This window comes from Malurus melanocephalus, unplaced genomic scaffold (genome assembly GCF_030028575.1).
Source record: "Malurus melanocephalus ecotype Western Australia unplaced genomic scaffold, MMel_1.1 scaffold_782, whole genome shotgun sequence".
Lineage (NCBI taxonomy): Eukaryota > Metazoa > Chordata > Aves > Passeriformes > Maluridae > Malurus > Malurus melanocephalus.
In genome coordinates this window covers 71,179-96,862 of record NW_026624014.1, presented here as the reverse complement: position 1 = coordinate 96,862, position 25,684 = coordinate 71,179, and the positions used below count along the sequence as shown (strand labels likewise).

Below are 25,684 nucleotides of genomic sequence, written 5' to 3'. Positions count from 1 at the left end.
TCTTCAGATACCAGAAATTAAATTTGTGAATTTTACTGCTTATGCCTCAAGGTAAGTTATAATGCATTTGGGGCAAATCTATTAAACAAGAAAGTAAGTGAGCAGATTCTTAAACAGAATCATAACTGAGCAATTAAATTAAAATAATGCYTACTCACTTGGAACAGTATTTAACTTGGAAGGGACCTACAATAGCCCAGCTGCCTGAACAGTTCAGGGCTGACCATAACCCAACATGTGTCATTAAGGGTATTGTCCAAATGCCTCTTGATCACTGACTGGATTGGGCCATTGACCACCTCTCTAGGAAGGTGGTTCCAGTCTTTGACCACCTTCTCAGCAAAGAAATGATTCCACATGTCCTGTCTAACCCTYCTGTGGCACCTCCCTGAAGCATTCCCATGTTTCCTAAAACTGGATACCAGGCAGAAGAGCTCAGCACTGCCCTCTTCACCTCCTCAAGGGAGCTGTGGACAGCAATGATATCACCCTTCAGCCTCCTCTCCAAACCAGACAAGCCCAAAGTTCTCATCCACCACTCACAGCACACTGATTCCATCCCTGTCACCAGCATTGTTTGCCTCCTCTGGGTGCAACCAGAGTCACACTTTCACGTTATTGACCTGTGGGGCCCAGAACTGCACRCAGCACTCAGGGTGAGGCCCCCCAAGGCTGAACGCAATGGCATGGTCACCTCTCTTGGCTGTCTGGTTGAGCTGTGCTTGGKGCACTCCAGGACAGGGTTTTGCCCTATGGGTTCCAGGGCATACCCTGCTCACTCACACTGAGATGCTGCCCACCAGCACCCCCAGATCCCTCTTGGCAGGGCTGCTCTCCAGCCACTCTTCTCCCAATTCAGACTTGTGCCCAGCATTATTCAGTATACTCTTTCTTTCAATATGAGTCAGAATGAGGAATCTGCGCCCAAATATCAATGTACAACACTGAACTCAGAACCTGCTACCATCATGACACTGCTGTATAAAATATCTGATGTAAACAAATCGCTGACCAAAATAAATTAAATGAATACTGAATGTCTAGTCAGTGCCTTAAGTCCAAAAATGCCCAAATTTTAAACAAGTCTTTTAGAAGAAATTAATAAAAAAGAAAACAGAAACCATGACATTTTCAAGACACTGACATTTATCACCTGTGAAGGATGATGTAGGCAACAGCTCTTCTGATTATTCAGTCACTCAACAGTGATGATAATTAGAAGAAACTTCCTGAGGATATAGGCAGTGGTAAAGGCCCAAAGGGGAGCAATTCACACAAACTCTCCAGAATCTCCCTAAAAGGTACTCAACTAGGTACATTAGGTATCCAGATTTTGTTTGTTTCTCATTTATTACACACACACAAAAAATAGGTCAGCTCTTCAGCAGAAGACAGAAACATACACAGATTAAAAATAGCGAGTTCTTCTTCTGTCTAGACAAGGCAGCCAAGCACCTGTCTGGTACACACAAAAGTGTGTTCCCAAGCCAAAGGTGTAATTAAAGAGTCATCATCTCCTTGCTATTAACAGTTTTTATTTTTATTTTTACCTTTTTCCCTTTTCTAGGTTATTTCTTTCTTTAGCCCCTCAAATTTTGAAGTGTCAAGGGCTAATGACCCATACATTATYTATATTTTACTGTGCAACACATAAKCCAGGTGTCCCATTTAATCACTTTGGTCTTGAAAATGAAGTATTCATTTCAAGTATTCAAATGAAGTATTAATTTTCAAATGTGAAATGAAGTATTCGTCAATCAGCACATATTTCTGTTACAAAATACCTTTTATCTTTATCATTGTGTTATACTGAGTGATTTTTTTTCTTAAGAAATAATACTTATTCATTGAAAAATGTAAAACATGATTTTACGGAAAGGTGAAATGCTGAACATTTTAATCTAAGGTAATTGTTTGAGATTTATGCAATTGCTACAAAGAAATGCAGAGATGTGTAATTTTTCAGTCTACATATAATGTAGCATTGAAAGAAGCAAGGAAGTAGTCTTCAGGAAAATGTCCATTTTTTTTGTACAGACTGATATTGCACAAATTAAGCAAATTCAAAGTTGTAAATGAATAAATAATGCAGTCTAACACTGAGACACTGATAGCAAAAAATAAGAACTCTATGAAGATCACAATAGGCAGATGGATTTTGTTTCCACAGTAACTGCTCGGCTTCTATTGCAAAAGAAATTTCTCATCTCTCAAAATAGTACTAAATAACCGTTTGTAATGCTTGATAAGGATTTTATATTCACTGTCAATTTCTATAATAGAATGACCCAATGCCCACATTATACATTGGAACAATTTGTTCCACCATATAGGAAGAGTTCCCACACTTTAACTTTTTAGAATGCTGTTCTTTATCTACCCCAAAGCTCTGGAAGTAAAAAGGAAATTGAGATTATACTCAGGACAAGAGCAGAAGCTCTGACCAGACCATTTCATGTTCAGCTCTCCCAGAAGAGTRCACCGTACAAGTTTCAAGTCATTAAGTTGCAAGCCTCCAGGACACCCCAGATTCACAGCACGTGCAGAGCAGGCGATCTGCATATATGGACTGGCWGTCTGCCTGGTGCTCAAAAAAACTCATGCCATCAACATCAATCTCTCTGCAAATGTCTTCTTAATGGATACATGCATTTCCACTTCCATCATGAAGGTCCTAAACAGCAAAAAGGGCATTCTTCCATTCTGAAGAAAGCTTGCTTCGAGATAGAGYAATAGAAAAAAGGATTTTGCAAGTAATTGATGACCTCTATGGTAATGAAATTCAGTACACTTTTGTCTTTATGCTGTGTATGGTCAACTTGCTTCTACATATAAACATATATTGCTAGGAATTTAAAGATTACCTCCAAGGCTCCTTGTGTCCTTTGTCCAAATGTCAAGAATAAATCATTAGCCTACTAAAATGCTTATGTCAGATTGAATTGAATGTTACATCACTGTGCCTGAAGCAGATGGAAAGCAAAGGTGGTTKGCAGACTTTATGATTTACAGACACCTTTTATGAATTCATGTTCTGTACATCATGTTTGGTTTCCTACTTCAGACTACTACTGATCCTACTTTTCTGAGTTTCTTGTACATGAGTATGTTATCCGACAAAATAAACCACCCAGTTCCACAGAATAGCTTCAATGTTCTAGGTGCTTCATACATAAATATATGTAAAATATGCTTCATATATTTATATGAAGTGTTATAACTTCTGTATTGTGCATGTAGGCAAACAATAATTTCTTCTAAGACATTTCTCTTAATTAGGAACTCTGACTAAATACATAAATCTAGAATCACTGTAAATTGTAAAAAGTTKTCTTGAAAATTTATGGATTTACATCACTGCTTTAAAATGACAAAGATTTTTTTGTGATAAATATATTTTGAGCTATAGATCACATTTTCATTACTATATTTCATGCTACATGTTAAGCTACACATTTCTCAACTTGCTCCTCAAACACATGAGATCAGATTGTATTTTTTTCTCTACATTTTGGCTAAAAAAGAAAAATATGCATTTGCCCACAGAAGCAAGTTTAGTATTCATGAATATAAAYGTATGCCCTATAGTTCTTAGACCATTGTTTAAGCTTTTTCTCTTTCACGGTCTTCACAGCTAACCAAAACCGTCTCACTAATTGCCACTGAAAGTGACAAAATCAGTCATGAGGGTCTATTATGATAGTGGGACAATTTTTGTTAGATAATTATAATGTGGAGCTTTCTGTTTTACATTCCRTGTGTCAAAAGAATTTCATATGATGAAATGTTGAAAACACTGGTACCGTTTTTGCTGGAGAAGAAACCCAATGAGATCTTATAAATGTAAATAAATACCTGGAGGAAAGACATAAAAACAGAAGCAGGCTATTTTCGGTGGTTCCCAATGACAGGGTAAGAAGCAATGGGCACAAAGTAAAACAGGAGCTTTCTTTTGAACATGGAGAAATGCTTGTTTGCTATGAGAGTGACTAAGTTGTTCAGAAAGGTTGTAGAAGCTCCATCCTCAGAGATATTGAGAAGTTATCCAAGCATGGYCTGGAGCAACCTGTTTTAGGTGGCCCTGCTTGAGCAGGGAGATGGAGCAAGAGCACCTCCAGAGGTCACTTTCAAACTCAACCATTCTGCTAGTCTGTGATTCTGTAACACTGGTATGTAGCCTGCTGAAAGTTTGGTAGCAGAAGTATTTTACTGATAATTCCAAACATTGCAACAAAAATAAATTCAAGCAATGGTACAGTTGAATTCTTCATTTGCTGGATCTTTATTCATATTCTCCATGCTAGTTGCACATGTTATTTTGGGAAAAAAAAGGATATTCCTGTCTTCTGGTTCTTTTACACTAAGCCAAGTTATCCACCTCCACCTTGCCCCTGCCCCCAAACTTATTTCTGTACTTGCTTCCTGTTTTGAAAAGTGAAATAGAGCAAATCAAAAGCCTGACCCCTTGGTCATATCRAAGTCTGTTGTTACAAAACACAGTTGATTTTAAATCTCTCCCAAWATCTTGGAGGAATTTGGAAATAGGCTTTTAAAATAAAAGGAAAAATCTTTATGACACTGGGTATCACTTATTACAATTTTTTATGCTAAAGACAGAATTAATTTCCTATAAACTAAAATAGTAAATAAAAAAATTAAGATAAATGAGTATCTCACTGCTTATCATTCACTCTAATTCTCCTACCCTAACAGACAAGGACCAATACCTCAGATTTTTCTTTGTTTTCCTGAGCTGTAGCAGTATTTTATTAACTATACACTCTTTTTGCATTTTTCTGAAATTAAACTTTTAGAAAGAAGGTAACTATATAATACCAGCCATTTAGTGGCCTTTGTCTTGAACATATCTTTTAATCCTCTTAAACTGTATATACAGAGATACTGCAGGGTGTGATCAAATATTGACCTTAAAAGAAAACTAGACCCAAAAAATCAGATTCCTATGAGACAGAGTAAACTGTGTCATAAACTTGCTGAAAACTTTTAACCACACCTGAATTCAGATAAGGGGACAATCCTGCTGAAGAAAACAAACAGAACAAAACTGTCTTAATTACCTAGTTTCCACTTAAAACTGGCTTTACAACACTCTTTCTAAATGTTTCATGCTCTACTACTGTTCTCAGGAATTTTTAACAAACCTCTGTTACAAAGAGGATAAATAATGCAAAAAATTTTGACAGGAATTATTACTGAAGATAAATCAATCCAGGATTTCTTGTGACTTGTACTCTTAACAACAGTAAATACAAGATTGTTTGAGGTTTTTTCCTACAAAAATCTATTTCAGTACTAGCAAATCACAATATAAAGCAATTTAATTTTAGGGGGTGGTTATGTTTTAAAGGTGCCACCATGGTAATGAGCCAAAGCTTAACAATTTGACACAACTGAACAAGTTGCTAATGTTTGCAAGCGAGGTGGCTGTGGCACTTGATCTTGCAGTATCAGCAGGGACAGTTAAAAAGATGCCACAGCTAATTTCATGGATCATGGTGCCTTCAGGGAAGAAGCTGGGTTTTTCATTTTCCATGAAGAGTTTAATGTTTTATTTAGAGTATTTCTGACATGTAAAGTAATCTGCATCTGGGATATAAAATAACGATATTAAGAAAAAACAGAATTAGTATTGTATTTTGTGATGTAGATAAAAAGCAACATAGTTAGGTAATTACTATACTTTGAGGCACATAGGATTGAGCTAATAATTTCATTAATATGTATTTCATAATGTTAGTTCATCAAAAAGACAAAAGTCTGTATTTACAAAATGTAAAACCTGCCTTCTTGGCAGTGAAAACAGTCAAGATATGAAAATGTGTCACTTGAAATAGATTTAGAGCCTGCTGACACTAGTATGTGTTTTTACCAAGACTCTGAGTAAAGCTGTMGYAACCTAATGAAGATCTRAAGCTAGCAGGATTATTTTGCATGYRAAGTAAGAATACRGATTTTTTAAGYAYRAAAARGAYGTATTTTCAAAGACACTCAGAAGTAAGCAAGAATTGTCCTGGAGAGGAAGCATTCTGTTAAATTTCTTTATAAYGCTGCATCATCATTTCAAACTTTAGGAGATTATTACAGATAGAAATGAGCTATGTGAACGTGGCCTAGGTATCATCACACCTTCAATGCACCTTCAATGCACAGACACATTTTCAGAGCACCATTGAATATGTATGTCACGTTAAAATATTCAGTAGTGACTCAGAACTTTACACTAACCAAGAGACCAATGGCTCTCAACAGCCAAAAGTGTTCAAACATTTTTGCAAAAAAAGTGAAACAGTAAATCAATATTGCTCTTCTGTCTGTATGCCCAAGAGAGGCAAGAAAGATTTTTTTGAGAAAACTAGTTTTATGTGTAAGAACTGGTTATATTTTTATTATTGAAAAAAAGAGGATATTGTGTAACCAATGAAGGCTATGCTGATACAAAGTAAATTTTTTTTCTTGAGTAACAAATTACTGGAATATTTGCTTAAAAATAGCTCAGGTAGAAACTAATTACCATGACAGAGGCCATCTTCAAAGAACAAATGAGATCCAACGTGTACGACAAAAAAAGAAAGGGTAATTGAAAGGGCCACCACATCACCAGGATATTAACTCTGTAATTWACATATTTTCTGTCAATCTCAGTGTAGCAGCTGTAGAAACATCAGCAATAACTGCCAAAACCAGACTTTTAAATCCCTGTCTTCTAAAAGACTTTGATATTATAAAGAAAATACTAAAATTCTAGCAGCAATTAGAACAGTCACTTCAGAAAAGTGATACTGCAACTATTTAACAGAGAGCACAGATAGCACAGTTGAAGTTATAAAGTAAATGGATGTTATAGTACTAAAGATTCAATTAATGTTATTGAGAACTGGTTGCAAAAAGGATATCATGTTCTTTAAATATCACTTGGTTTACATCCTTGAAGATGACTCCTTTAATATAYATATATATCCTTTATATACTTGAAGAGGACTCCAGGAATCTCACTGATCCACCTTCAGAACACTACTGAGCCATCATCAGTCCATTCCTGAGCTTCCTATGGATCTCAAGTAGCTTCACTGTTCAATAAACTGACATACAGAAAAAATAATTCAGAATTAGGTTATGCAATTAGCACCATGTTTTACTTTCAAAAAATAAGAAGGAGGCGCAAATAAACTAATTTAAAGTAATTACCCGATTTTTTTWAAAAGGGGATTTTTCTAGCAGTTATCTCYCACTGGTGACTGATAAAAGACTTTTAAATATCACTGCATATTGATGGTATAAAAATAGGTATAATTAAAAATATTATCATCTCATCAGTAATTGGGACAAATATAGCAGCATCCTGTTAGCTTATTTGTACATTGCATGAACAGAAAGATAATGCTGATCCAGACTTAGCATATGATCTGCATCTCTTTGGTTATTTATTTTCAATACAACTACTGTGACACACTTCTAAAGCCTTTAATGTACCATAATATTGGCAAGGCCCCTTCATTTACATAATTAAGGCAATTATAGCCATTATAATTGAATGCAACACCATTTTAATGGTCTGGACTATATTTAAGCTTCCAGCTTTATAATCCATAGAAGCTGGTTTGCAAAGAGCAAAAGAAAATAATGAATATGTCCTAAAAAAAYCATGCTCTCATGACTACCTAAAATAGTTTAATAGAATTTGTTGTGCTACAAAGACTAAACTTTTCTAGTAATTTGGGTGTTTTGGGGGCTCCAGGACTGAATTTGTTCATGAATTGTTTCAAGATCCAAGTTAAAATTMATGGTTATAAAACATTAAATGAAAACAGCCTTAATTATCTTTTTTCATCATAACAGCTTGCCTAATTCTCTTAAAATTGCAGCAACATACACAAAACCACAGGCTGAAACACTGTGTGTAACTTGTCACCTCTAAAGACATATTCACTATAGGAATTCATTGGGGCTTTCCCTCCTACTAAAACACAAGGGGCAAGAAAGTAAAGAAACCAATCAAGCTCATCAAAATTTTCATAATGAATCATCTTAAAGCAACATCTCATAGACAAACTTTTTCCTCTGTGAAAAGTACAAGAATTCTTTGTAGTGGTAAGAAAACAACTCTGAATGACTAAYTAGTCAATCTTGTATATAGTGACTCCTTACCTAAAAAGAACCACTATTCAAATCCCGAGTGCCAAAAAAGCCCCACAGAATCACATAAAAGGCACTGCATTCTAAGCATCCCCTCCATGAATATAAGTTTACTCCACACACTTACAGTGAACTAGCTAGCTTTTCTTGAAATGAAGTTTGGAAAGTTCACCCTAGATTGCTCCCTACACACAGGATGGACAAGGAATCGATGCTGTGCCCAGCTCCTCTAACATTCACACCTGTTTTCTAAGCCACAACTTGCACAGGACATACATGCCCTCAGTGTCCTGTGATAAAAAGTACTCACACAGTGAGCAGAGATGCAACACTGACATTATTTTAGAAATCAAAAACTGTATTACACAAATGTTTTTAACACTTGCTTGCTGGTATCAGAGGAAATATGAGAAGCAAGGTGTCCAAGTGCAGCCCACCACAGTAGAAMAGAGCTGCTTTCCAGAGCATGAGACCTTAGGAATTTTCCATTTAAAAGCAAGTTTGTGGATGTGATGTTACATACCTGAATTTCAAAAAACTGAATAGATTTGAGCACCCAAAATTTCCAAAAACAGCCATAAAAAGTGGATTGACTTGGAAATAAACAGGCCAAATGAAGAGCAAAGACAAAGTGGCTCTAGAGAAGACTGATGTTGCAAAGATGCTTGGAACTGTGAGCAAAGAGCTGTTTCCAGTGATAAGTAACATTCTTCCCTTTAGTGTTACAGTTCTTTGCAATATTGACAACAAGCACTCAGCTAACAATCCTTCCTAAATACTACATGTAATCTTGGCAACAATAAAATGTTCTTCTTCAAAGCATTCTTSAATATGTTCTGCAGTGTTACAAGGATTATTTTTCATAAACACAGCATACCCATGTTAGCCTTTTTTATATAAACAATATTATTATGAAATCACCAATCTTCCCTTAATCTTTCGCTTCTTCCTTTTAACAGTCAAGTTCAATGAAATTTGAATTGGTTCTGCCATTATGACTTTATTTCAGAGAATATCAAGAATATAGATCATTGCTCAAGCACATTCTACCTTTTTTCTTGGGTATATTTTATGCTACCAGTTCCACTCTGATCTGAATTAATTGTATTCTTCCTGCTAGAAGGACTCTGCCTCATTGCTCTTCCTGCATTTGTGATACCACTTCTTTCCTACACAAAAATAATTTCTCCCTTCTTCCCAAATATTCTAATCCCTGTAAGGAACAATTTTTTTAGCCAAAAGGTCATCTAACCAATTCCTTCTTAAATTATAAGGTGTTTAAAACAAATTGAACACACACTGTTCCATGCAGGAGAAGTTTGAAATTACAGGAGAAAAAGGCATCTGGAGAAAAAATGACAAATGGAGTCACTTCTACAGCCTAACAACAGCTTACACCTCTCCACTCCTTCAAATACAGCCACAGGCTCCTCATCACTTCCACATCACACATGGGCAATGCCTGGCAAGCAGCCTATAAAACTACTTTCTGGTCTTTCCCAGGTTCCAGAGGAAGGAAGCCTGGATATGTGCGTGTGCTGAAGCCAAGCCCAAGCTAGYTGACGAGGGAATCATGGATTGTGGGCACGCAGGTCACATCACTCTCATTCCAAACACAACCTCTGTCATTCTACACCACAGTAGATGGCTACTAATCACACTATATTAGATTATTGCTAATTATGATGGAGAAGTCTCTTTTTGGAAAGTATTAACATGGAGTTTGATTAGTGACAAGAAGATACTGCTGACAATTTTGTTTGGCTCAGTACCAGTCRATACTCAGTTAAATTTTTTTTTAAAAACTCATGCAAAAAACTTATCTTAACATTGAAGAAAAAAAACAACAAAATTAGCTCCACTGAGTTTCTGTTATTACACAAACACAGTAATGTATCCTAAATAAATGCCTTCTACAAATACAGTAACAAATACAGTATTTTAGTGCTAGCAAATTCCCTCTCTATCATAGATAAGGAAATAACTTACAGATACAAATAAATTATAATTGAAAAGATTCTTTGCTTTCTCAGAAATAACCTACCTATTTATTGAATATATAGTAAAGCACTAAAATCTGGTAAAACAATAGTACTTATTAAAAATCAGGTAAAAATAGATCTATCATTCACCTTATATACAACATACAAAAAAATACATTCTTAATGAATTAGGCGGATCATATTTCAAAGCATAACAATCTACAATGCATCAATTTTCACTTTATCTTAAAATAGTTTCAATTTATATATAATGTATATTTACAGCTCACCATTACTGTAAATGTATAGAATTAAAAAAGGTAAAAAACACTACTTTAGATTGCATGCTTGGACAAATATAGGTATAAGATGAATAGATTTAAGATTCAAAAGTAAAAATTATGCATTCTAGTATAAAAAGCAGTAAAAGCAAAATGAACATTCACTTCTAAGTCAATACACTCTGAAGAACTACAATGGATATACAGTAATATATTTTAGTTTTGTAGCATCTTTAAAATTAAAAGTTTTCAGAAACAATAAAACATCAGTAGAGTAAGAAAGCTTACCCATTATGGTAATGGATAATGGATAAAAGACATTATGGATAATGTCTTTTCCTCTAACAAGGAAACTGAGTCACAATGTTAGAACCTATTTATACTTAAATCAATAGCAAGATTCATGCTGATGGCAACAGTAAAGGCAAAAGGAAATACCAGCCCAATTCAATTTTTGTTGTGAGCCCACAATGAYATCAAGCTCAAGCAGTGTATATCACAACAGATAAGACAAACTCCTGGACTTCACTGATCATTATGCTCTTGTATTTCAGGCTTCGTCTAAAGATTATTTTGAGTAAAATCAGCAAAATTTTCTAATGAAAATTAGGAAATTAAGAAAGCACAGAGATTTTCTTTTAATGTTGCATTCTATAGAACTGCAGTCACAATTACAGAAAAAGTATCTTACTGAATATAAATGTATGGCTAAGAAGAACAATAAACTAGAAAGCTGGTAATTACCTAGTGCAAATTTTACTGAAATATATAACATATTGCTACCACCTACACTCCCAGACTACCAACACCATCTCCTTCCATTTACTATGTATATTCTTCAATGGAAGTTAACTGAGGGCACCTTGCTGATGATGAAAACCAGCATACTTCCCTTTGTGCTTCTTTTTATAGGCTGGTAACTTTATTTTCTGTAACAAGCATGACAGTATGAAAATAAATGTTGAAATTAGATCTTTTCGGAAATATTTTAAAACATTTTTGTAAATAAAATTGTAACATATTTTTAAATAAAGCTTGAACAGCACTGTAGCATCAATTTTCTTTGATGGGTTATTTTTGTCTTTGACRTTTGAAAGTTAAATTTGATTCTTGACCCCACAGCATGAACCTCTTCATCTTACAGATGGGAATTTTGCTCACTGTCTCATATACGTGGTCTCTTTTGGCTACCACATAACTAGTCACTGATAGTATCAGKTCTAATACATGTTAGTTTGACTACAGATTTTTATGCTATTGATGTCATGTAGTTACTTTTTCAAAAGAGAAAAAAGGAATTACARAACAGTACTATCTGTCATTGAAAAGCAAAACTACAAAATGGAGATTAAGGAGTTAACACAAGAGTTATTTTTGGCCCTCAATCTCTTTATTTGTGAAGTCTGGAAACCAGTCAGTGTTCTCTCTGAATGTAAACAAAACAAAAGCTCTTTTTTGGCATGTATACCTGTACTATATGAAGAGAATTGGAGGTCATGTATTGAAAAGACGATGCTATGCAAATTAAATCAGAGGATTTGAGAGAGGGCTGCTTGGCTGTTTGCCCTTCTATTTATTTTTCAAGCACTGATGCACACAGAATGAAACAGTATCCACAGAATCTTTACTCCTACTGTGATTTATCCCCATCTCTTCATAGCAATTAACAATTTGGCAGTAWTCAATATAAAACAGGAGGCAGCTGAGAGAGCAGTCATAATCTGTGATTAAAATCTTTCAGATGTGCTAACTGAAAATACTTTCAGCATGCAATGTTGCCTTTTCACTCCTTCCGGCAAAAGCTCAGAGTCAAACAGCATGATGTTTATAAGAGCTTCCTTGTTACCCATATAGCCCTCCTCAGATATAGCTGAAATAAAGAGAAGCCCCTATTTTTCTTCCATGAATATAAGCCTACCTCTCTTATTTTAGTGAAAATATCAATTGAGCTCTTAGCACAGGATTTATTACAGATTAACTCAAAAATTATTGAGAATGAATTCTTCTATTTCMGTAGCTAATGAAAATGCATATTCAGTATTCTACCAAGAATGCAGTTGTTGCTTTTGCCATTTAAACTGCAGGRCCTCCATCTGGCTCTGAGCTTTTGGGTATGGCTGCATGTTCCAGCTGAATCTGTACCCTATGTCAGGGCAGAACACAGCCTTCATTCTATGATGAAGATATCCAAAGGAGGGTGCTGTAGTACACATCAGCCAAACCTTTGAAACAGACTGGGAGACCAGGATACTGGGAATGTCAAGACACACATTTGTCATGGTGTTAGTGCATCTCCACAGGGAAATAAAGCACTCTGTCAAGATTTTTAGTTTTAAGAATAATTAAACTTTCCCAATGTAAGTACTCTGGAGTAGAGCRAAGTTGAGGTAACTTGACAACAGAGGCTTTTCTTAGTTATCTTTGAAGATACCAGCKAAGAGCTGTCAGCCATGCACTCATCTGCTGATAAAATTTCTGCAGAAATGCTGTGACAATGGAGACATATCCCAGGTGTCTGGACCAGGCAAGCACAAAATGCAAACAAACCAGTCAAAAACACTATCATATGTCTTGAAGATTTTGAATGTAATATTAATATTTTAAAACATTTTTTATTTATTTATTTAGTCAGTAGGCCTCTGCGTAGCCTAAATAACAAGCAAAGGAGAAACAGAAGGAAATGCCTGATGCAGTAAGTGCAGTTGCATTTAAGGYAGAGTGAATAATGCTCATCTCGCTTTCTGAATGGATGTGAAACAGCTTTATTTCAAAAACTGATGTATTCCTTCCTCTGCATCATTCTGCAKCTTTTGAGAGATTTTCAATGCTACAGTTGATCACACAGGACACTGTTATCTAGGACGTCCCTTTTTCTTTTCTGGAAGGTGAGCTGTAAATACCTCAGTCCTCCAAGCTTCCTATGAAATAATTACCAATCTATTATAATTAACTTTCCATATCTCAACTACTTATCCAAGTACAATGATAGTAAAAAATGAAATCCCATGGAATATTAAGACTGAAATTAAGGCAACTTTCAACAGAAAAGAATTATAAGAGAAAACAAATCCTGGCTCATGACAGTCCTATCCKGACTCCTCAAGCAGTATGCAGTTTAATCCAGAACTTCTCTTTCAGTCACCTAGGAAATGTAAGGTATTATACTGCAAAAACACATACATAGAAAGGCCTTATATATACTGCATTAAATGACATAAGAAGTAAACAAATTTAAATTTTATAACCTTTTTTTCTAAGATGTATATTCCCCACACTGCCTTATTTCCTTATGAAAAGAAATAAAATTATTTTTTCTTTTTAGAAAAAAAAAATAGGTCTTGATCAATACCAATAATTACCAGTTTTACTATACATTATAATCATTATGAATTAAGTATCAATTAACAGTACAAAATTATTTTCAGCTGTAAATCTTTTATTTAGTGTAAAGTCCTGAAATAAACTATTTTATGTTCTGCAAATGTATTATAAACAATTATTTCAGAATATGAGCACACTGTTATAAAGACACATTTTACACCTTATGAGAAATTGCAACAAGTAAGAAAATGCTTCTGGAATAACTTCTGCCAAGTTATCACCAAGTTAGGAAATTGCAACAGTCATTAATGATATTCATTAGCATCAAAAGAAGCTCATGCACCTGAGAACAGTATTTTGAATATATTAACTAGTAAAATAAACCACRGTGAAGCAGGAAGTTCAATTGTGACTACAGATCATTCAGCTTTTTGTTTTTGCTGTTTTCCACCAAGTATTAAGACAACAAAAATAATTACTACTTTTTTTTCTAACAGTRTAGTAAAATTCCCACTCAAAAGCCTTGAAATTCGTTAAGAACTTGAAAGAACTCTCCCACAGTCTCACTCTTTCAATCAGATTTGAAAACTTACAGTTTTATTTTCTTGGAGAAATGTTGGCAATATATACTTGTGTTACACAGATTTAACCACTTGAGTGACTATTCACAGCTTTCAAATTAACTCAGTACAAATCAAACATGAAGCAGAAAGAAAATTTAGCTAGAATAAAATTGATGTCTGGGAAAAACACAGCTGAAAAAGAACAAAATAAAATTAGCAAGAAGTACCAAAGAACAGAGGAACATGCAAAACTTAATTTTGTTTGAAGCCCTGTAATTTTKCAAGGAAATGAATTCTATTAATTAAAATGAAAATCTTTTAATGGGACAACAGGAAAGTCTAATTTCTTTCAACTCTACTTCRTTGTTTTAAGTAATCTAATTTTTTCCAAAGAAATTCTGGTAATATTTTAATATCAAGCTGGCTGAAAGGAAAAATGTTTTAAATAAGGTCAAAATAGCCAACTGCTAAAAGATTTTTAAATCACTGAAAGAGGTGATGTAGAATGGTGAATTTTACATTACTAAATAAATGTAACAAAATTGCAAGCAAATGTGTTATTGCAGTAGGTGAAAAAATAGTTAAAAATGTGAACTCTGAAAGGAAGCAGCTAAGTCTGTGTGTGTATGTGAATTTCCAGATTTGAACCTTGGATCCTTAAGCATAAGGCTGGTCCTTGCTGGCTGCAATTGGTATGGACTGGTGTAGATTTTCATAAAAGAGAAGTGGTATTTCTGGAATCCACCATTAAATAAAGAGACGTGCAACAGAATTAACCATTATGAGGCTGATGATGCAYGCATTGCACCTCTGCATACAGCCTACTCAGATTGGGAAAACTGGGGCAGGGATGAAAAGAATGGATCCTGGATGAAGGATAGGTTCCAGGATGGATCCTGGRAAAAGGAGGGTTCCCTGAAAGAAGACATTTAAGATCCCGGCTACTGGAAGAGGAGAGATTCTGGAGATCGGCGAGATGCACCGAGATGAGCACAGAGGGAGCCCCAGGGACTGTGGTCAGTAACACCTGATGGGTGTCTCTGWGCACAGCAGAAACCAACACGATTTTCTGCCTGACTTTGCCTGGTCAGCAGTAATCCCCGTGCCTGGAAGGTAAACTGAGATTTACTGAAGCTAGCACTGGGTTGGAGAGTGAGAGAGAAAATGCAAGATGTGAAATCATATTGAGAAAAAGCACCATCTCATGAGTTCTCAAACAAATCACAGCATCCAGATGCACTACTGGCTCTTGCTTACTCTGTCTTGCATGTGAGAGTTAGAGAACAGGCTAAAGTTGGTTGGAAGGGGGAGGTCTGCCAGTTCCTACTCATTCTAGACAGGTCAGCATGAAAGATAAACACACTTCATGCCCGTAGAAGCAGAAAATGGATTGTTCTGTACTTTCTGGGCAGTTGGGGATGGGTGGGAAGATGGGTGAGCTGAATTGCCGAAAGATAAAGCAGATGAGGTGTTGTGTGCAGAGGTGAGTGTTAAAGGCAAACAGGACTTTTGCATCCTTAAAAATGAGTGCAACATTTGCACTTACCCCATGGACTGGTCTCAGACTTCCTTATCCCAGTGATCCCGCTGGTAAAACCACCACCCTCACCTGCCTCATGCATTCATCAGAGATATGGATTAGAAATCTTCAGAGTTCATTTCTAACTAAGAGATCCTATGATTACATGATTAGGTTCACACACATTTTAAGAAGAAAATCTGTTTTTCTAAATACTGGCTTAACTTTGCTTCCCAAAGGAATATGGGGTTCTACACCAGGGCTATTCTGGGAAAGTTCATAGACATAGCTTGCTCTCTGGATATACAAAAAAAATCAGTAAATTTTTCAATCTGAAAAGATGAACAATTGTCTTAAATAGCCTAGGTAGGGGATGTACTTTAGGAAACCCTTACTTAAGTTACCCCTGAAATGGGAACAATAAWCTTACTTTGCCTGTTTGGCATCATCAAATTCATAAGCAACTGACACATGTATGTGCAGCTTAGAAATGTGGAACCATAGAAACATTTAGTTTGGAAAAGACTTCCAAAATCAGAGAGTCCAACCACTACAACACTTTATGTAGCTCCATTTAGAGACAAAAATGGTATTCTCATAACTTATCACGTAAGAACTTCAGTTGTAAGAAATTTTGTATTCTGTCACAACAGAAAGCTGAAAATTCAGTACAGACACTCAGCTCACTTTTACATTTCTCAAGTTTCCTGGCTTTTGGCCTTGTAAAGCAAATATATTAACAAATCTCAGCATTGCAATAAAATGTAGCATTTAGAAAAACCGTGTATTTTGCTTGGTCTGACAATCTGTCAGGACAGGATTAGTGTTAATTCCCATACCCCTGAGACATTTTTCTTTCTCTTTTACATAACTAGGCACAAGTAATCTTGACCCCTTGGGAACTTAAATCATCAAGGAGAGTTCATTCTTAATTAAAAAACAATTCCAATTTTTGAAGCAAAAAAAAAAAAAGTCTCTGGATTTTTTTCAGTGTTTTAGTACAGAAGCACAAAAAATAGAATATGATCAAAAGAATACACAAAAGGACAAAGACAACTGTATCAGGTGAAACACKTTCCAGCAGAGAAAATTATCTTAATTTAATTATCCATATCATCTTAGTTTCACTTCATGTCCACTGGTAAGCAAATATTTCCACATCCATCAGAGATAAAGAAATTATTGCTAGAGGATACAGCAACCACATTAATGTTACATTGTATATCTTACCAAGGGGGCAACATTAGCCTTATTCTGCTGAGTCTTCCCGTGCTTTTCATTCTGTTCAACAATTCGAGTAGATGACATATTTATCTATTTATTGTCAAGATACTACATGAAATTGTAAGTTAATGCTTAAAGGAAGTCAAGACTATCATTCTACAGAGGGATTACAGCACAGGGAGTATTTAATTACATATATTCAATTAATATTTAATTGCATAATCAATCATATTGCCAAAGATGAAAAACTGACCTAAAGACGCATTTCAGAGCAGTTTTTTAATTGACTTTCATGCCTGAACACAGTTTAATCTTTGCAGTGGTCAGCTTCATTCATTGTTAAAAGAACATTAGTTTTTTAACTAGGAAAAGAAATACAGTTTTGGCAGTAGTTACAGCTTATAACGGAACCAGTAAGACTATCCTGCACAGTAAATCTGGAATTGTGCTTCAAACTCTAATGAAATATCCTGTATTCCTGCATTAGTGTTGACATACATAGTACATAGTACTTATTTCTTTTATTGTTATAAGGTTTATACAGGAAAAAAAAACATGTTTAAAAACTAATTTTGGTATATTATCAATGATACTTGTGCATAATGATTTTAGTTTACTCATCAAAAGTGGTACCATACAGAAAGAATAAAAAAATGCATCTAACAGAGATCAGGCTAAAGAAATTTTAAAAATGCAGACCTCCAATCGTGATTTTCTCAGCAAATTCAGCTCCATGGTAGCCTAAAACCTCATGACAGCCTTTACCCAGAAGCACCAAAGCCAGTATCMTGTTTCGTTTAACAACAACCTTCCACAATCACCTGGGAGCCACTGAAATACAAACGTGCTTTAGCCAYCATTTTTCTTCTCCAGTTTATTCTAGCTGCACCAATGGGTAAGAAGCAATTCAAAGCAACTTCATTTTCTAGCAGCCTAATCTCATTAGTGGTTCAAAAGGAAGGTGATTTATTCTCATCAAACACTTTTCAAATGAAGTCACTTACATAATACAGCCTTTACTATGTGATAGACCAGCAACAAGGACTTCTAAGTTTCCTTCCTATCGCACCTTGTTTTCTTGAATATTTAATTGAAAACACTGAGGAGCAAAGAATTTTTTTCTTTGTCTTAAATACACGTATAAGCATCTCAAAGAGTATTAAATAGCAAATAAAAAAARAAAAAGAACAGCAGTAATTCATACAATAGCCCATTTGAAAAATACTGTGGTATTTTACTATAGCTACAATTTCAAAACCCTTGGCAAAGAAAACCACCTTGAACCAAACAAAGCTGCTTTTATTCAAGAATTATCAGTGCTCCTGATTACTGTAATATTCTGTGAGAAAAATCTTCCTTCCTTCTGGAAATGTGTATTAAAAACACGAATTACCATCACTCACCTCTCCTGTCATTTCTGCCTGCATTTGTGGATTTGTCAGAAGGGCAAGGGCAACGTCCTTCACATTTCACTGAAATTTGTTTTCCTGAGATGCAGGCTTGATAGTCTAATTTGCACTGTAAAGAGAGAGAATGATTATCATTAATATAAACAAATTTTATAACAAAAAAATACATTTACTAAGAATTTTGAAGCAATCTTTCATGAAATGCTTAAATCTTTGCAGACACAGGTGCTAAGAAAAGTCTTCTGCAGTTCATGCTACTTTCATAACAAATTAGATTAAATAAAGATACAAAGATTTTAGTCCCTAACCTGGCTACAGTTTCAGACTCAATTCAAGCATGAATGCCCTTCTAGTGTGAAACTTATTTGAAAATGCATGCTAAATGGAAGTTTATTGCATTGGTTTTATCTGTATCATGTGAGCAAGTAAACACAGCAACAACATTAATTTTTGATAGGAAGCAATAAAGAGTCAATTGTTACAGAATTTATCACTTAATTTCTAGCTTTAAAATGACATATCCYGGTAAAAAGCATTAATGAATGAAATAAAAAGCTGTGCTAATATAATTCTGCATAGTGACTATCATTTCTTATATAGAAATAGATTAATTTGTGTGGTTCTGAGCTGAATACTTACTCCAATCTAGAAACCATAYGAAAACTAACTGTAACTGAAAAATAGAATTATTGTTTCCAACATATAAAAATAAAGTGGTTAAAAAACACATAAAGAGAAAATAGTATCATTGTCATTCTTAATGAAAAGCTCAACTTTTCTATAAATAAAACAGTTCTGTCCATAGAGGTATTTCTCTGGGATGTTTTGCCAATGTATTATCAGGAAAAACACAAACTAAAAACAACGGGGTGGGGAAAGCATCTACAAAGAGTTTTTTCAAAAAGCAGAAGAAGAAAGATTGTTATGGAGAACACCTCATCCTTGAACAAAAGATGGAAGGTGTCTCATTAAACAGGTAAAGGACACAGAAGTTTGTGAGTCAGAAAACAAGTTCAAGTAACAAATAAAAATATGAAGTGTTTTCTATGCATCACAATATTTCAGAACTCACCAAAATTCGTCTCTTATTATCTGACTCATCTTTTGTTAGGATATCTAACTTCACTGTAATGCAATTCCATTATAAAATCATCAGGATTTCCAAAGAACCTTGAAGTCAAGTTGCTCTCTCTCATAAAAATACATAAGGGGTGGAAGAACTGTAGCTGTGTAAGAATCAAGGAGCCTCCTGAAAGACTGCATTTGAGGCTTCCACTAGTATGCAGCTGCAAGCACTGTGAATTTACAGAACATTATCAACTTTTCAAACAGTCAGACTTCTAGGCCTGTCACACTCCCATGCAGTTCCAGATCTTGCATAACCTGAACTGAATCACTGTATCGAAATAAAACTTTTTGCACCATTGCCAGCCAGTATCAAAAGGACAGAAATGAACACCTCAAATTGTCTGTATTTAAATAAAATAGTTATTATACTTCAGTTCTGAATGCATAAGCTTCTGCCAAAAAGGCATGGCTAAAAGAAAATGACAGTAAAAGAAACTTTTAGTTCTAAAAAAAAAGCCCCAACATAGCTCCTCCAATTAAAAGCTGTATAGCACTAATATCTCATAAAGGACCAGAAAGTGGAAGCAAAGCAAACACCAGCCTATGCTCATTTTGAAACAACTGAGTACTTTTTCTACCTCAATTATCCTGGCTGTACAGGAGAGTGTTTGCATTAACTATGACACCCAGCAGCCCTCTCTTCAGACAGTATATGACCTAATTCGTATTTCAATACTCAAAACAATAATTAGGATTTGTGGAATGGATTGTAGATCAAATTTAATACTTGTTTCCCTTAAAAAGAGATATTTTTCCTTTTTACAAGATCTGAGGATTTTTATTATTCAAACTTAGAAGTTTAAGGAGACAAACCTACAGATAGCTGTGCTTTAGGCTTTGATTATCCCACTTGGTGAGATCGCCACCTAAAATTTGACATAGAAACCCATTCCAGGTCTGTTTTATTGAGAACCAGAGTATGAAGGGTGAGAAAAAAAAGTAATACCTTTTTTTTTAATTTCTGAAGATTTCTTTAATCCTTTGTCCAAGAGATTATTTTTACAGACTCCAGTGCTCCTAACTTTAGTTCAGTTGAATGTTGCTGAAAAGACTAGTAAATACTTCATAGGTGTCTCAACTAACATCATGAGTTGTGAGTTTAGTCCCTTGGATTTATTTTTCTTTTAATTTTCTATTCAGTCCTATTTGCAAATAACACTTGTTCAACACTGTCCTTTTAAATGCTGAAAARAACTTAAAATGCTGAACACCTGCCACAGGCAGAGAGACATGAGATACTGAGAGCAAGGTCAGCACACACCTCCAAATGAGTACTCCCATTCACAGGTATGATACAATTTTACCCTCACTGAACTCATTTTAAGGACAGGGAGGCAACAGAGATATATTTATTGTTTTCAGAAACAAAGCAAAATCAAGGTGCTTGCATAAGTTGGAAATTAATCAAGGTTCTTCTGACCATTTGGTATCAGCAGCAAATGACACTGGGAATAGAACCCTGGTTCAAACCTCTTGTCATTATTCCCCAAATTAAGAGTGCACTGGGTCACTGTAAAGGTAGCTCAGCTAAATAAAGATGAGTCAAACTTCCTTCAATGTTACTCTCAAGCTGGCAAAAGAGCAAGCAACAAACCTGAAAAACTCCATAGAAAAAGAAATCCTATCAAACATGGAAGAGTTTTAGACGACAGAAATACAATAAAAATATTCATGATTTTAAAACAGGCTAAAATTAATATAATTCAAGAAAAGACAGAAAACTGCTATGTTCTGATAGCTAGACAAAATAATTGATACTAACAAGCTGGAGCAACTGGCTAGACATCCATTCTAGAGGAATAGAAGTCTAGTGATCATTAAGAACAATTGAGTGGTGTTTAAAAACATTATCACACCAGGATATATAAATGGTTATGCAATCTAGAAAACATGAAGAGAATTTCACATCACTCTGGCAGCTCTGTACAGCTTGTGACAAGGTTTCAAATACTGAAAAAGGAGTAACAGGAATAATGAGAAACTTAGAAAATAGTCACCAAAAAGCGGCTGAAAGCCTGGATCTTAAGAAAAGACAATTCAYATAACAGCTGTCAAGTGGACAAAAGGCATCTGAAAGGTACCTGAAAAGAATACCACAATAAATGTTAACAGAAATAAATGTCTTGAATTGCCACAGAAAAATATCAGATTAGATACTAAGCAGAATTTTTAAGAAGGGTAGTGACATCTTAAATGCTTGGAGAAGCTTTTTGAATCTTAATAATTTTCTTTACAACCAGGCTTAGATAAATGTGTCAGGAATTACACCTGTGCAGCTTATCTGGCTTTGAGAAAATGGGTGGATCAGATGGCATCAAGCTTATTCAGTTGGGAAGTACAGCACAGATCTGCTTCAGGAATGAACCACTGTCAAGAGATTATTGCTTGCATAAATCTTGTTCATTTACTGAAGAGTTTGAAAGATATGTAGTGAATAAACCAGGGAGATGGCACAAAAGAAAAGTAATGCTTATACTAGTCTATTGATCCTCGATAACTTCAGCAAAATTCTGTTTGGTACTGAGTGTATTTGTACTCTCCTGAGCTCTTGAAAACCTGACATATGATTTGGGAATATGCTAAATATTGTTTAGATAAACTAAAACAAAAATMAGTTTAATCTATAAATGCTGTGCAATGTGAAAATACAAACAAAAAATAATTAAATTGGATATCCACATCATAGAAATAATTTATTTGCTTTCATCTGCAGAACCATCTTCTATCTGTAAAAAAATACATCACACAGAGGGACAGAGTGTGAGACAGCTGTAAATTAGTTGCTATTTGCAGACTTCTCAAAATGTACAGGGAATGAAGATAGATGAAAGTAGATGAGAAATTTAGTTTAACTGTCTGGCTACCATATAATAAAAGACATAAGAGTGCACTGACAACAATTTCCTGATTAGATAAAAGGGAGGTATGTCAGTGAAGAGCTTTGTGGAAGAAAGCAACAGAATTAAGATTGTATCAGAAGTCTACACAAAAAGAAAGATAAAGTGCTTGTGTGACATTGACTTTGGCATTTCCTATCATTTTAGCAATTTGCTTTTTCCCACAGATTTAATTCTGTTCCTTTTTGAGAATGCTACAACCTCAGTAAAAAATAACATTTTTTCCACAATAGTACTGTCTTGCCATGAATATCTAGTGGCTTTTAGACAAAGCTAACTCAAACTAAGTAATGAGGATACCTCTGATTTCTCTGGCAAATGAAAAACAGAAGCTCATGAACTAGTGCCTTGAGGCACGATCTGCAGACACACCCCTCCAACCCCTCTTTTCCATCTGTACACATCCTGGGCAGCTGGAAGCAGATCTGRTACACCCCTACAGCACACAGATCAGCAGAAAAGACTTGGCAGGATATTCATCTAGATGGCCAGTGAATAATGTGTCCATTGTGTGCTTCAAGCCCTTCACACTGAAGTTTGGCCAGATACAACACACCTTTTTCTAAACAGAAGCATAACTGTAGTATTGGACAAAGTGTGAATTCAGTGTTAAGAGTCTTCTAGATATTTTCATCTGCTGAGGTAGTGATACTTACAGAAATGTTTTTTAGAACACAATCACATTTAMAACTGAGCATTTAGTAAATTACTTTTTAGACAAGCAGTAATTCATATTTATTCAACTGTAAAGTGTCTCATCTTTGAAAGGCAATCATCACCTTTAAGTGTACCTTCTCTCAATGACACCCTGTAGAAGCCCCTGACGTTTTTGTATTTTTAAAAATCAAATAGGGCATGCTATCCAAGTCTAAGAAAAAATACACAAGATGAATAATTAAACTGAGATTCCCCAGATAATTATGAGTTCATGTGCCACAAATAGAAACACCAGGTTAATTTGGAATATCCTTTCAAATCTATATGTTCCTACCAAAAAATGCTCACAATTCTTTCTTTCTTTCCTGCATATTTTCTAGATGATCAACAATTCATGGTCAGAAGATTTCTGTATGATGCAACAAACAGGATCTCTGAGAGCAGAGCTCTTTGCTAGAGTACCACAAAAATATATTTCTTCCAGTATCATTATATGTTTCATGGGTGGAAAATTTTCCCATAGAGGTCCACATTCACGCATCAATACAGATCTCTTTTCTCTCTCTTGTTATAACATGGTATCTCTGACAGCTGAACAGATAATCTCTGATCACCAGTGCTCAGTACTATGTGCTTTCAACTTATCTTCATGCTATTTTCTTATCCACATTCCCCATTTCCAAACTTTATTCCTATTTCACAAAGCTTACATAAATTCCMAATTGTATGGCTCAAAACTCGCCTTTACTGCATTTGGTGCAAATTGTTATATGAAATTATGCCTTCAGGTTTGAGTAAATTATGGCTTAAACTCAGTTGGTGATCCCTGTCACCAAACATAGAGGCAGGGTGGGCAGGATGAGTGTTGATCAGGTGTTCCGTGTCCAGTTCAACACAGACCATTACCTGATGGAAGAGAAGGACTGATCCATGCAAGGGGCCAGTTCCAGGCAAATGAATCACGTACAGTGCCATCACTTTAGCTTGTAAAATGAAGGTGAAAATATGGTGTCATGGTTTAACTTGGTCCGATTTTTGGTGGTGCGGGGATGGGACCAAGAAACCACAAAGATGGCTCCTGTTCTAGAAGTTCTAGAAGCTTTCTCCTTCTTCTACAGCAAAAGCAGCCCTGCCCCCTGTGTTTTAGAGCCAATCCATTGTGGCTGTAAGGTTGATGGACAGGCTGCCCATCAGGCCTGGACCAATTGCACAGGATAGTTACACCTCTGTGATGACATATTGTCTTGTACTTAAGAAGAATTCAAAACAAGATAGGGGCGGCCGCCATGTAGTTTTTAGGTTGTTAGTATTTAGTTTTAGTATCATGCACTGGGGAAAAACAGAGCAGGAGGGTGAGGAGATATAAGAAAAAAAATTGAGACCCAAGATCACAGTAAGAAGAAGATCGGATGGTTACTGTGCTGTGCTGTGGTTCTCGAACATGGAGAAAACAAGTTGTTCCCGAAAGGACTATTTCATCAATGAAAGACCTGTATAGAAAAGGAGAGTGACCTTGCTCTGAGGGGAAAAAAAACCTGGCCTTTGAGGACTGGACTGAACTGATCAGGAACCAAAAAAGAGGAAGAGGCTTGACCCCCCCCACGACGTTTGAAGCGAGTTGATGCTAAGAAGGAAATGTGTTCTGCGGGGAGGGAAGAAGTGCCCCTGCCCTATGTCTGAAGTAAGTGGATGCTTAGAAGAAGCTGTGCTCTGCCAGGAGATTTGTGATTGTGGTCTTACGCCGCCGAAACAACGCCGTTTGGCCTTGAAGGACATTCTTTCTTTTCTCCTACGAGGTAAAGAAAGGACTCCCTTGCCATCAGCAGTTATACACTGACTGTTTCTTGGGAAAAGAACTTCCACAGTTTGGAGCTGTAAGAACGCTTCTCCTATGATGCTGGACGACAACCATAATGAGTAGTTTGATCTATGTTAGACTTTCATTCCTGTCCCCTGTGTGTGTGGGAAGACATGGGGGGGTGGAGAGGGACAACCTGAGAAAGAGACAGGTCCCGGAAAGGATAACAGGTGTCTTAAAATGTCCGTTTTTATTTTTCTTCTCCTTGTAAATTTTTCGCTATCTTTGTTCCCTTCCCAGTGCGGAAGTATTCTTAGTTTTTTAGTAATCAATCTATTTTGCAACTTAAGTTATTCAGCCTGTCTGACCATTCTCTGGAGCATATACGTATCTTTCTCTCAATTATATTATGTTATCTGAAAGCCATAAATTTTCATGTTAATTGGGCTTTTGCTCTCCCTTCTGCCTCTCAGGTGGAGGGATGGGAGAGAACGTTGTGGGTGCGGTGTTTTTGGCTTTCGGTCAACCACRTTATAACCACGACATTTTTGGTGCCATGACTCGGATTGAGAAAAATCAGGTTTAAACCCACGAAATGTGGCCAAAGTTGCGATGTGTTAAACCCAATTTTGAAATGATTTTTAATGTAATTTTGCATTTCTTTACAAAAAGCAACCAAGACGGTATAGAATGTCAGGCTAAATGCAACTAGACATAATGCCAAGTGACCACATTTTCAACTAATTCAAGC

General features: G+C 35.6%; 1 protein-coding gene across 1 annotated transcript in view; it reads right to left on the bottom strand.

Annotated features, from left to right (window-relative positions):
* The window catches only part of LOC130584854 (testican-3-like), a 118,263-nt gene that overhangs the window by 25,706 nt on the left and 66,873 nt on the right, over nucleotides 1–25,684 (bottom strand). The window contains exon 5 of the mRNA XM_057385086.1: nucleotides 18,448–18,562. Within this exon, the coding sequence (XP_057241069.1) occupies nucleotides 18,448–18,562 (115 nt within the window). The remainder of the gene's footprint in view (nucleotides 1–18,447; nucleotides 18,563–25,684) is intronic.